General features: G+C 41.6%; 1 protein-coding gene across 1 annotated transcript; it reads right to left on the bottom strand.

The window, feature by feature from the left end:
• Positions 1-4818: 4818 nt before the first annotated feature.
• Positions 4819-11784, bottom strand: proza (protein Z, vitamin K-dependent plasma glycoprotein a). The gene is made up of 9 exons (XM_086185744.1): positions 11612-11784; positions 9905-10050; positions 8106-8266; positions 7976-8000; positions 7783-7896; positions 7582-7716; positions 7358-7476; positions 6665-6785; positions 4819-5997 (listed from the first exon to the last, which is right to left on the bottom strand). Exons 2-9 carry the CDS (start codon positions 9981-9983, stop codon positions 5462-5464), a joined length of 1290 nt encoding a protein of 429 aa, XP_086041870.1. The 5' UTR covers positions 9984-10050; positions 11612-11784; the 3' UTR covers positions 4819-5461.
• Between the last annotated feature and the right edge of the window lie 1727 nt (positions 11785-13511).

Consider the following 13511-nt stretch of genomic DNA (forward strand, 5'->3'; position numbering starts at 1 on the left):
CCATGTATGTATGAGTTAGGCTGAGCTTGTTTGTCTCTCAAATCTTTTCATGCAAACAACAGCTGACTGATCATATGATGAGGTAATTATTTATGATCAAATGATGACGTAATTATTATTTTTGCACCAAAGAACCTGCTTTTACAAATACCAGCCTTATTTAGAGCGCTAGCATTGACTGACTTCAGCCCCTTCTTGTCCTTGAGTGCTCCTCAACAAGAAAACGCATCACCAGTTGACCATCACCAGTACTGGCCCTAGTTTTCTCCCTTCCTTTGAATGACGGGATACTTTTTCATGCAAGCGTTGAGTATTGAGCATACGACTGGATAAAGACCACTCATAATATAGCGGACGGTGTCATTGAGAGTTTGTTAAAAAAAAACAACAAAAAAAACATAGTGTATAGTTTCACTCTTGTTAATCTCCAGTCTCCATTAGCTTCCAGCAACAAGTTTGTCTGGATTCACCGCAGAGAAATGAAGCGAGATGAAAAAAATGTCCACATAGATTCAAGTATGTAACAACTAGTACCTGATAGACTAATAACAGTTTTGGGCTGAAATGTTGATCATAAATATAAGTAGGTATAAATATATCACTAGCACCCCACAGAACAAAAACCATCAAGTTGAGTTACTTGGCAACAGTAAATAGGTAGTAGGTAGTAGTAGGTAGTAGGTATTTAGTAGGTAAATAGAAAGTGAGTGTGAATGGTTGTCTGTCTCTTTATGCCAAGACTGTGGTTGGCAGGCAAGTTTGGTGTGTACCTCACCTTGTGCCCCGGGTCTGCTGGGATTGACATCCGTCACTGTTGACCATGTGCTGGATAAACAGTATAGAAAATGAACGAAACCATGAATGAACAAAGAAATTCATCGGAGGAATAATCAGCACTGTGTGAACTTGTTTGTCTAGGGGTCTGAATGTTCATGTTAAAGTCACACACTCTAGCTTTAAATAATCCCCTGACCTTTCCTCCAGTGGCACCATGACACTATGCTGTGAGTGAAACGTCTTAACCTTAAAGATTGGTGTCATGTTGCAGAAACACAGGAGTGTCCGCCTCAATATTAATTGCATTAGTTATTTGATTTACTTGCAAAACCATTGACATTATCATCAGTTTCATTTTTTTTCATGCTTGCTGCTAACTTTAGCATGTTAAAATAAAGCTGATGAACATAAATTAATGTCTAAGTTGATACTTTACCCCCCAAAAATATTTTTTCCTCTCAAGTATTCACAAATAGATTCTCACAGAGATCCGTTCTACTCTCCTGCGTTGCTTATTTTTGACTCCAGAAATCAGAAAAGAACTGGTCATGTAGATTAAGCTTGGAGCTAACAGCGGCTAATGGCACTTATTCATATATTATCATATATGACTGAGCACGCAGCTGGATAAAGATGTAGATTTTACTGGATATAAAATTTAGAGTTTATTAATGGCCATTTTTGTTGCTATAGCTGTTGTTAACCATTAATGACTATTAGTTTCAATCTAAATATATGTGGCTGGCTCTTCCTCCAATTTGGAGTAAAAAAAAAGACGTGATGCAGGAGTTACAGTCTCGCTTTAACAAAAGCATACTAGGAAAGTCGTCATGATCATGTGAGATTGCTAACTTTGAACATTTTGAGCCGCAAGCATGGCCGTAGCAGGGAGAGTTACCGCCAAGTTACATAAAGCCCACAGCCTGTCTTCCCCTCTCTCCATCAGCCACTTCATTCCTAACCTCTCGAGTTTCTGTGTTACCTCCACCCTCATGCACAATTACCCAACCAAGTGGAAGCAGCTCTGTCTGGCATGGGGCATAGTTTGGGTGAAGCGGGGTGGGATGGAGGGGAGAGGCTTTATCACCCAGTCTGACTGCAGAGCCTCCATCTGATAAGTCCTGAAAGAAGAAAAGATTGGGCACATGGATTTTAGGGAGGGGGATTATTGGGCAAGATCATAGGCATGCCTTAACAAATAGCAGCGCGCATGTGCACACACACATGTGCACACATACACACACACACACACACACACACACACACACACACACACACACACACACACATGCATCCACAGCACTCTCAGACATCCTGCTAACCCCCTATGTGGAATCAGACACCACACAGACAGATAATCCATCCCAATGTCTGCCATTTGATGTCACTCCCCCAGACTCACAATACACAAAAAAGCATGTATGTAAACATGCAACACACTCACACAGTGTGGGGAGGATTTGAGGTCACAGCATGAAGCTATGTTTTTAGGTTTGATGAGAGTGAGGGATTATTTATTTAGTGGGGCAGCAGCCAGATGTACCCACAAGACTGGCATATTGTTGTACAATTCAACTATATCAACTCTTTCTTAGATTTTGGGTTTTTTTTTGCAGCTGTCTTACCCAGAACTAGTAACTTTTGATTTGTGCAGACTGAAAGCTATGACATTAAGTGCTTTTCTCTTCCCTCCTCCATCAGTAATGGCCCCTAATGTCTCTCTCCAAGGGCTTTTCATTCATCTCTAATACACTGCAGTCCCATCAGTCCACAGTGACTGACTTCTCTCTGTGTCAACGTCACAAATCCCAGGTCCTGTTGTGTGTCCCTGCTCTTCATTTATAAGCGCTTTCCCATCTCAGCTCTTTGCTTTCTCATCTTGTCAAACGAGCCCCCCCCAAAACCCCAAACCCCAAGCCCAACCAACCCCCCACCCTCAGTATTCACGTCACGTTCTCTCCTCCACATTTGCTCAGATTTTAGACTTGATTCAAGGAATAAAATGCAACCCAAACAGCGATATCTGAGTGACATATTAAACATGACTTGAATTCAGTAGCTTGGGGCAGATGAAGATTATATTTGCTACCTGGCTGAGTGTGTGTGTTGTTGTGTGTCCCTGTGTATATGTACGCTTGAGCATATAAATGGAGCTGGCAGGACCAGAGAGTGGGACCAGACTCAGGAAGGAAGGAGCGCCACTCAAATTAATCTCCACTGGACGGCCCAGTAAAGGAGCGCAGCCATTTTTGGGAACAAGGAACCATCTCCTTGGTGAGTACCATGGCAACAGCTAACGTGGGCCCCCAGCTTTCCGAGCTGTTCTTTTCAAGCACCCGATCAAAAGTGGCAGGCCAGGTTTTTGTAGTTTGGCGTCTCTTACCCTTTTTCTTGCCCATTCTAAGGCCTCTCCTATTCTCTCCCTGCATGACATGGTGCTGGCCTTGTTCACCAGGGAGGCTGTGAGAAGACTGCTGAGGGCCAGTGTCTGTGGGAAAATGTTGCCAGACAACACAGGGGTATGTGACGGCGAGGGCTAGCTATCGTGTGTCTTGGACAGAAAGGAAATGAATGTTTTGAGTCATCTTAAAGGTACACGTCAATCTGAGGATTGGAATGTTCAAAATCTGTGTGTGTTTGTACAAGTGATGGGTATCAGCATGTTTAGTAACATCTGCCTGCCTCTCAGTCTAGATCAGGGCTGCCCAAAGTACAAAAGACAGATGTTACAATTTTAAAAAAAAATGTATTGTAAATCCCTGTTGATGCTTTTATTCTTTATTGTGAGAGAAAAATGCAGAAGGCCATCTTATCATAAATTGGCAGCAGAGTGGCACTTTCAGTCCAAACTGGTCATACACTGGTAAGGTGTGCTGCTCGCCCGGGTCTAACAGTATCAAACAGGTGCCCGCGCTTCAAAACTTACCTTCCATAAAATGTGAATTAGTTTTTAAAAAGTATTTTATTTGAAGTCAAACGTGCATTTTAAAGATGTTATTAGACTGCATAAAATCTTGAATAATATTTAAAAAAAAATATACATAACATTTTGAATCTTACTTGGTTAGAATGTTTTTGGTTTGAAAATGCTAACAGAATAATTTGAGCTTCAGCAATAAGTTTTTAATTTGTTCCCAGAATGAGCTTCCTGGACAGGGAGTCAAAATGTTCTCTAAAACATGTAATAATATTGGTCGAGGGAAAATATTTTTAGAGATCAAGCACATCCTCCGAATGTTGCAGTTAAAATATTTTGTCTAATAGGGAAATTAATTGAAATGATTTCACATCTTTCAAACAATTCTTTAAATGTTCGATGAAAACATTTTCTTTTTATGTGATTATTACTAATGTTGGCTAAGCTTTTAGGAAGACAATGTCTTGTGTTTGCCCTTTGACCCACACTAACGTACAATTTGGTCTGGTATGGATGGAGACATGTCAGCAACGTTCACAGAGCTCAGTCCTGCTGACTTTTACCTCCGTAGGATGGTTTTCAACAAACTACGCACACTCATGGATCCCAGATACCGTATGGCTCGAGATCACTCCCACTTCCGCTGGACGTCCACTGGGAGGCAGAAATTTCTTTTTAGTCAAATTGCATCTCACCACTAAAACCAAAGTCTTGCCAAGTATTTGTCTCAAAATCATTTTTCATCATCCATTTAAGTAGCATTTCAGTAAGATAAAGAAATTGAATTCAAGCCACTGTGGTCTTGTCTCGACTGATCTTTCATTTCTTTTTTTGCTGGTAGATTTTAATGAAAAAAAATTCCCCACACGGCATTTTATAATGGAGGGCAATCTCTGAGGACAAACTTCAATCACTGGTCTCTTTTGAAAAAAATACTTTCAAAGTAGCCAGTTCCTCTTCCTGTGACACAACAATCCAAGATACCGTATTATAATCAGTGTAATCAGATTTTTTTTGGAAAAATGTAGAAAATATAAAGCCGATTCTCAGTCTTTAAAACTCCCTATGTTGTATTTAAAGCTCATTGGCATATGCTAACTAAGGAGTAGAGAAAGGACAACAGATGTGGTGTTAGGGTTTATTACATTCATCGAACAGTGAATAACTGGAATGCTACAAGGTGCACATCAATGACATCAGTCACACAAAAAGAAGGACATACTTATTAGGAGGGATATGTCAACAACACAGAAGACATGCTGAAAAAGTCACTGCTTCTCCTGCGGTTTGGGACCTTGTGTTTCATGGTTACTAAGGATGTCCCGATCCCATCTGAACTCTCAGGTATCTCTGACTCTCAGGTATTTTCATAAACAGCGGATCGGATTGTGTGCACTGCGCAGCTCTGTATCAGCATATCAAATCAATATCGGGAGACAGTATTTAATAATCACGATCAAATCATGAGCTGGATTGGGACACCCCTAATAGGAACATACAGGAGGTGTTTCCCTTCTTTATTTTAAAAGGGAGTCCCCTTGTGGATGAATGAGGAAGTCCACATATGAAGATGAGAAGCAGATGGAGGATATATATAGTTTTGGGTATTATTTAAAGGCAACAAAGAAAAACTAATTGTAACATTCAGCCAGAGTATGGAAATGTTAATGTGATTCCCTGTTTGGATTATATGTGTATTTACCTGCACTGCTCTATATTTTCAACAACCTCCATGTCCTCCTATCACCACCTCCCCCACTCCTTCACCTATGGGGAGCTCATAAATGGCTGAAGCCAGCCAAGGTGGCGTGAAACTTTCTGGAAGATGTAGCCTTTGATGCAGTCGGCCCCTGGTGGCTGGCTGACCACCCCGGTGAGGAAGAACGCCTCCCCGTACAGAGTGAGCAGGGGGCTGCCGGAGCTCATGGTGCAGTCAGCATTGGCCCGAGGACGGGTGCAGCCCATTTTATTGGTCATCACATTGCCGTGAGACTCTAAACATTGAGGAAGAGGGCTGTATGCCAAGTGGTTGAAGGTAAGCGGACCCTGTAAATCAGAAAGCTCTGAGGGCTTTTTCCAACCCGAGATGACGGCGGGCAACTCTTCCCTCATCAGGATGTTCTCCGCAAAGTCTCTTTCAGGCAGGCAGGCAGCAAACACGTCTTTCGCGAAGATGATTCGGTCACGAAGCTCAAGCACAGCCAAGTCATTTTCAGCGCGACCTTCCACATAACGAGGATGGTGGTGAATTTTTTTTACCACCTTTATCTGCTCCCCAGACGCCTGAGCGATAGTACGCTTGTCTGAGGAAGAAGAAATGAGAGGACCTTCAGAGGGATGTGTTCCTGACAGTCGAGCTCAAACATTTGCATTTGAAAAACAAAAAAAACTGTCACGCCATAAAAATATGGCAGTGCAGCTCAGTCCAAAATCTTTTAGAGCTCTAAACTAGGAGACACAGTCTTACTCCTCTATGTTTTGACTGCTTTTAGATTTCATACATAAAATCTCTCTTTTTTTTTTTTTAACACAAAACATTTTGCGTAAACTCTGAATACTGTGTTGGCACATGTAACAATGACATAAACTGCTACATATGAAGAATTTGATATAAATAAATCCAAAATGGAATTCAATTTGATGGCGTGTCTCCCTGTAGCGACAAACTTACTCTGTACTTTTTGCATTTCCAGAAACAATAAATGTGCCAATTCCGCTGCAGTCATGCAGGGAACGTATAGGTCTGGATGTAGCAAAACAACATTTTTACAGAGCTTTCAAAACTGAATGTACATTGTTGTCTTTTTTTTAGCAGTGTGCTACTGAATTCACAGCAGTCCTTCAGATGAGATTATTAACATAAATTAGCGAAGATGAGTAACTCTGATCTAGTTGTTAATGTTGCTATGAGTAGAAGCAATATCAATAAAAATAATAGCAAAGGTATGATTGCGTAATTTTTCCGCTCACCAACAACCACATGGAAGGACCTGTATTTGTTGGCACACTGAGCTGTAGTCAAGACCAGGTTCTCCTTCAGAATGACTCCGCTACAGAAACCCTCAGACTGGGGAGGAGACCTCAGGAGAGCCTGCAAAAAGAACCATCATGACAACAGACGGGTTTCTTTCCAGGTGCGTAGCAGCAGGCATTTCAGAGGGAGGAGATGCAAATGTTTCCTGTAACATGGACATCGGGTTCAACGGTTTTTCTCCTTCTTTCTGAGCCGGATTCCATGTCTCTTCCTTCATTCTGTTATTAAAGATCCCCTCAAATTGGAGAGGTTAAAGGTCAGAATCAAAATCCTGAATCTGATCAGGTGTTTCCATCTCACGGGAGGAAACTTTCCATGACCGTATATTCGCTGAAATACAAAAAAAAGAAAATCTGTTTGTGCATTAAAAAAACAAAATGACAACAGCGAAATCCACTTCAAAATTTACCTGCGCAGAGTTCACTAAAATCAGTGACAAGCTACATGGTTTGATGCAACATAAGTGAGTATACTTTTTTTTTTAAAGATTTGTCATTTCCATCAATCCTTTCTTTAAAAAGTCTTCAATAATTGCGTACAATAATGAATAATGTGAACCTGCATCACTATCCAGAGACCTTTGAATACAATTTTCAGTTGTGAAAAATATCTGTAATGTGCGTTCTTGCCTGCCAGGGACACTCGGTGGAGGTACAGGCAAGGCCCTGAAAGCCACTGCCCATGTTGCTGGAATATCTGGCATCCCAGAGACCCACCATGGTGTTCAGCTGACCGCAGGGACGACTGACTAAAAGATTGTGAGAAGGCTTTGATTACTTTCTTGTATTAAGTAAAGTCCTTCTATTTTTATGCAGGAAACAGACATCACGATGAAGCCGCGTTGATCGCGCACCTGCAGGCACACACTTGTCTTTCTTAGTGGTGCTGAGCTTCCATCCCCTGGCGCAGGAACACTCGTAGGACGTGTAGCCCGGTTTACAGAAATGGGAGCAGCCTTCGTTCTTTTCCAGGGTGCACAGAGTCTTGTCTGGAGATTTAGGCAGTTAGTACTCAAACACACCGTGAACATGAAATGCCAACATCGACCCCTCACCTGTTTCACAGTGAACCCCCGTGAAACCTGACTTGCAGACGCAGTCGTAGCCCCCAACACTGTCTGAACACAAGGCGCCATTCTTGCAAGGATTCTCAGCGCACTGGTCTCCATCTAAGCAGACAGGAAATCTATAAGAATATGTAGTACAACTAATTGCAACACAGTGATGGGGAAAAAAGACGGCACTTACCAACGTAGACGGACCAGAAGATGTCCTGGAAGACAAAACAGAGTGTGAGAGGTGCACGGTTGAAGCTTCAGAGTGCTTTCTCTGAAACAAGCGCAACAAGAACAACAGAAAGAAATACGGAAGAGCTCACTGTGCGGTATGAGTCCTGGAAGAACACTCTAGCCTGCTCGTAGGTGCACACCCTCTCCATGCAAACCTTCTCCAGAGTGGAGGACTGAGCCGGATTACTGCCATCGACGTCCCGCTTTTGACGAGAGATCAACGAACTCGCCTGCTGCTTGTCCAAGAAGACTGGAGGGAGAGTCATAGGTTCACTGTATTAAAGCAATACCTTACTCAAATAGTGTATTTTGCCTTTTAGATACTTACAAATAGGTGTCTTTAGCCTACAAAGATACTTTTTCCACCTGCATTGCTTCTTTATGAGTGCAGAATGCGGAAAGAACCAGCCGAATAAATTTAGCAGGAAGCTAATAATAACTGACAGTCAAAACACCAGCTTTAACAACAAAACAAGAAAGTTGTCCAAAGATGTGCGTTAACACACTCTCAAGCAAATCATCCAGCATAATCGGTATCTTTTTATCAGGGTGTGTGCTCAGTAATCCACACACACTTTGAGCTAAAACAAAATTAACTATAATCTTTCAGTTCATCACACCAAAGTGGAAATGTGTTATTCGCTCAAATCAGTGTGTGTATTACTGAGCATACAGCTGGATAAAGAGGATGTGGGTGATACTTGATCTTGAATCTGTGTGAGCTTAATACAACTAATGTGAGTATTTGAAGGGCAAAGTACACTTTATGGGTGAAGTATTGCCTAAACATATCTTTTATCTTCTTGCCATCTTTGTCTTCTATCATCTTTGTTGGTTTAAATTTTGAATGCGGACAAAAAGAAAAAGGAATCCATCTAAATGTTGACAGAGAACACTATTTCCTGCAACTGGGAAAAGCCTGCACAGAAATCCAAAGTCCATGTCATAGTACATCCAGTAAAAGTGAGTGTTTTGCCGCTTAAAGGCTCAGATTGAAAGGATCCTTCAACACACACACACACACACACACACACACACACACACACACGCACAGATAAACGCACGTCCAACATTTAGAAGAAGTCTCACTCCCAGAAATCTGGCAGTTGCTGCAGGAAGGTAACGGTGTGAACGTCACTCAAATTTAGATCGAGCTGTCTGGAGATGAGTGGTGTACACAAAGCTTTGAAAAAAAAAAAAGATTCAAATTTAGAGTTGGAAATTGTAATTTGGATTCCAAGCAGGAATCAATAAGCAGGAAACAATCTCAGAATTTATAAGCAACCGACCCCAGTGGTGATTTACGATGGGAGAGAACCATCCTTTCACTGTTCAGTCGATCAACAAGAAAAGAAGCAGCAAGTATTTTCAGCTGAATATATTTGGACTGAGGGATTTGTTCAGACAAAACAAGTTATCTGAAAATGGGATTTGGCGCCACCGAAAAGATAATGAATTCTCCAACTATTTTCAGTCATTTCATAAACCAAGAGATTATGCAATTACACAAGCAAACAACTGCAAAACAATTCATTATGGAGCGTGCAATCAGTTGCAGCCTGATACTGATGCGGGAATTGCTAGTAATAATTATCTTGGAGATGTATCATCTTGAAATCCTGAAATGTTTTATCTAATAACTTTGGAAATGAGTTGAAGTGTAATATATGAACAAACATGCAGCATCGCTGATTGCCTGTAAAGCCGAGTCATCAACTCATCTCCTTGAATCTCTTAAAAACACAGCATGCGCTCTCGCAGGCAACTCAATAGGCCGCCGCTTCCACAGGCTGTGACACAACCTACTCAGCACGCTGCCGCCTCGACCTCTTTTCACTCCTCACACCTTTTTCCTCTATGCAGCTCAGACGGGAGCCTGGTCTCTCACCTGAATGGGGGTTCTGAGTGCCCGCCGCAGCCTCCGCCAGCACACACAGGAGGGCAGTGCACGTGAGCAAAGATTGCATGGTGACACCCAAGTGTAACCTGCTCCAAAGTCACGTTGTCAGTGTGGTTAGGGATTGATGTGTTGTCCTTAAAAGAAAAAAACAACAACAACAACAACAAAATGTGACGCACAGGCTGACAGGGAATAAACTGAGCTGTTGAAGGAAATGAGATAAAACAAGTCAGGGTTGAAATGTCAATACATACAACATATCAATTATTATTTCCCAAGATGCATTGCTCAACACCACTGCTGAAGGAATGCACCAACTTTTTGGGGGAAATCTACTTTTTGTTCATCATTTTTGATGCCAAACAAGCAGAACGATGCTCTTCTGTCAGCGCTGGGTTCAGTACAGAGCTCCAGACCTGCACCTCCTGGCTGCTAGTAAGCTTCAGCGCAGGATGCTCAGGGATGAGCAGGAACACCGGGACCTCCATGGTATCAGCAGATAATGGCCTTTTTTTAAAATGTCCGTATCAGTTGCTCAAGTCTCAGTGTAGTGTAGTGATTTATAAGCTTTTCTAGATGGTTTGGAAATTTAGAAAATGTCACTTTGTCAAATTCTGCATTTTGTTTTTCACTTTATCTTGATTCAAATGTGTCGTACGACACAAGAATGTTGACTCTGTCTAATGTTGTTATTTGTTTCAGCTGCAACATCAGTCAAAAAATATTCACAATTTGACACCCCCCCCCCCGAAAAATCTTTTAACTTGTTTGAAAAAAATATAAGGACAGAGTAAAAAAAAAAAAAAAAAAGTAGAACAATAACCGTTCATGAATCAAAGTAAAAGTGTGAAATAATCCTATTAAAGATAACGTGATATGGCCCAGCCCTTCTCTGTTACCTGGCTTGCACTGCGACCGTGAATCCAGCACAGATGCTTCATATACGGGTCAAATCAACTGTCTGGAATACGTTCAAACTCAAAAGCATTGTATGGATTGTAGTTTGTTTGTTTGATTTTTTTGCCCTAATAAAAATAATTACTGTCCGCATTAAGACAGGCTAACGATGTGACGTCACACATTATGCCCACAAATGTAATAATGATCGTAATATTCAAGAGAAAATGAGAAATTGGTATCAGAATCAGATCGGAATTGAAAAAAAATCAATAACAACAAACATCCGTGTAAATATCAATGCAAGCCTCCGAGTCCCGGGAAACAAGTCGCAACTGTCGTGTTTGTTACGATGACGATTTCTGATGATGTAGTCAGTAACAGGGTTCGACTGTGAGTGACTGTGCAGTCTCCCTGCTACCCTGTTGATGACCGGCCAGGTCGCTGACATGTTTACACCAACCTCTCACCCCCGAGATTCTGTGATAATTTCCCTTTTGCACCGAACAGAGCGACATTTAGACAGAGAGGCGCGAACATCGTGTTCCTTCATGCAGGACGAGCCGGATAGCGTTAGCATGGGAGGGGATACGGGACTAAGATGGAACCGCATCATCATCCGAGGTGCAGCCGTAAACGGGATGCTGCCATTTCTCATGTTACTGCACCCGTCCAACAACAAAATAGTCACAAATCGTCTCTAGTTAACGGGCGCAGGACGGGTAAGCGACAACAATTACAACAACAGCGACGACAACAACAACAACAACAACAACAACAGTGATGCTGGGCGCTCACCGCTCCCGAGGAAACCGAGGAACCGGTGCAGCCTGGCCTGGTTCCTGCTGGTCCTAAGCACGCCTCAGAGTCCCGGCTCGCTCAGCTCAGGCCTACTGATGAAGAACGACGGATGACCATCACAGGCAGCAGGACTCGCCTTTTTATTTTACTGCGTTTGGGAAGTGTAATGGCGTAGATCAACCATCAGAGGGCGCTGTAAGACAGAAGTTTGTTGTTTCGCCCCTGCGGAAGCAGATTGCGTACCTGTTACACACACAAACACACACACAACATATATATATATATATATATATATATATATATATATATATATATATATATATATACATATATATATAAACTCATTTAAACCTTATCTGTGCCCAAAGTACTCAAACTACAGTTGAAGTAAATACATAAATAGTTTTTAAATGCTACATACAGCACATGAAAATACAAACACATACTGAAAATAAGGATGTCAAAATACAAAAGTAAAAGTAAAATGATATTAATGTAAAGAAAAGGTTCAAAAGGAAGCTGTAAATTAAAAATTATGCTGCATTGGAGATGAAACATTAAGACTACCCCGAATTTGCTTTTATCCACAGTGCAACAGGCTGTAACTGCTAGAGAAGAGGCCTTAAGCAAAATAGGGGTCAACATGATGAATGAAACTTGAAAGATATACGACCTCAGGACTTTTGAGCCAAATGTGAAAAAAATCCCATCGAGGCGTTCCGGAAACACAGTGTTCATGTGAGTAGACTGACCTTGACCTCTGACCTCTAAAATCTTTTTAGTTCGTCCTCAAATACTGATGGGTGACAGACAACCGAAAACTTTTTGTGCGTGTGTGTCTGTGTGTGTGTTTTTTCTTAAATTCATACCTCGAATATTAAAAATATTTAAATGTCACCTTGTCAGACATCTAATGAAAAAAAAACGTGAAGGAAAAACCCCCCTGCAGCAGGAAAAAAAATATAGTGCCAGTGAGATAACCGAAATAAATAAATAGAATCAGAAAATAGAAAAAGTACAAAACAATGTTTTATATTAAATATTTTCCTCATTTTGACAGAACCAAAAACTTTCTTGATGTGCTCACTCGATCAATAAATAAATAAATTATGTGTGTGTGTGTGTGTGTGTGTGGGGGGGTATCTGCTGTGATCAATAGGAGAAGCGCACCTGCAAACATCAGTCTAGACAAAAGCAAACAGCCAACAAATAATTTAAAGTGGCTGCCTGAAAATTATTTTCGCCTGGAGGGTTAGATGGAGAAAAACTAAGATTTTTTTTGTTTGTTTGTTTTTCTTTAGGGTTTGTGTGGAGACTCTTAGTTCACCTAGAAGGAGTTGTACATCTGTATGTACAGTTGCTGCATATTTAATGTCCAACTTCATGATCAGCAATTCATGGAAGCACTGATCAAATACACACACACACACACACACACAGACACACACACACACTGAAAACCAGGCCATCAAGGCAGGCAACACTTTCCGAAACCAAACTCCCTCCTCAGTAGTCCTATTTCAACGGGTTGTTTTGTGAGAGTAATGTAATTTGCGGACAGAGCCGTGGGGCTTTAGTCTCATCTGCTGCCGTGTGTTAAATGTCTCAATTTCACAATTTCACAAGTCTAATAACTGAGATGTTACAGGGTCTTGCTCAGACCAGCTGGTCCCCCTAGATGGACAGGGGCAGGACGGCACAGCCCAGGGAGACTCGCTCTGGGTTGGGGAGAACGTAAGATCCTGCCCCAGCTGGTAAAGCGTGTTAGAGCTGCAGCTAGATGTATAAACGATTGTGGTAATTTCCCCTGTGACTGTGGTGTGATGCAAAATTTGTCTGCACATGTGTTTATACATGCATGTCATAAGTTTATTGTGTACGCAGGTGAGTAGTTATA

The sequence above is a fragment of the Aulostomus chinensis genome, chromosome 18 (assembly GCF_037954235.1).
Source record: "Aulostomus chinensis isolate RoL2024-O1b breed Wild chromosome 18, RoL_Achi_v1.0, whole genome shotgun sequence".
Classification (NCBI taxonomy): Eukaryota; Metazoa; Chordata; class Actinopteri; order Syngnathiformes; family Aulostomidae; genus Aulostomus; species Aulostomus chinensis.

Coding starts and splice junctions, on each gene's coding strand:
- proza (XM_086185744.1), bottom strand. CDS start 9,983: ATGCAATCTTTGCTCACGTGCACTGCCCTCCTGTGTGTGCTGGCGGAG. Junction 7,477..7,581: donor AGACAAGTGTGTGCCTGCAG/GTGCGCGATCAA, acceptor ACAATCTTTTAG/TCAGTCGTCCCTGCGGTCAG. Junction 6,786..7,357: donor CCACCGAGTGTCCCTGGCAG/GCAAGAACGCAC, acceptor TTCTTTTTGCAG/GCTCTCCTGAGGTCTCCTCC.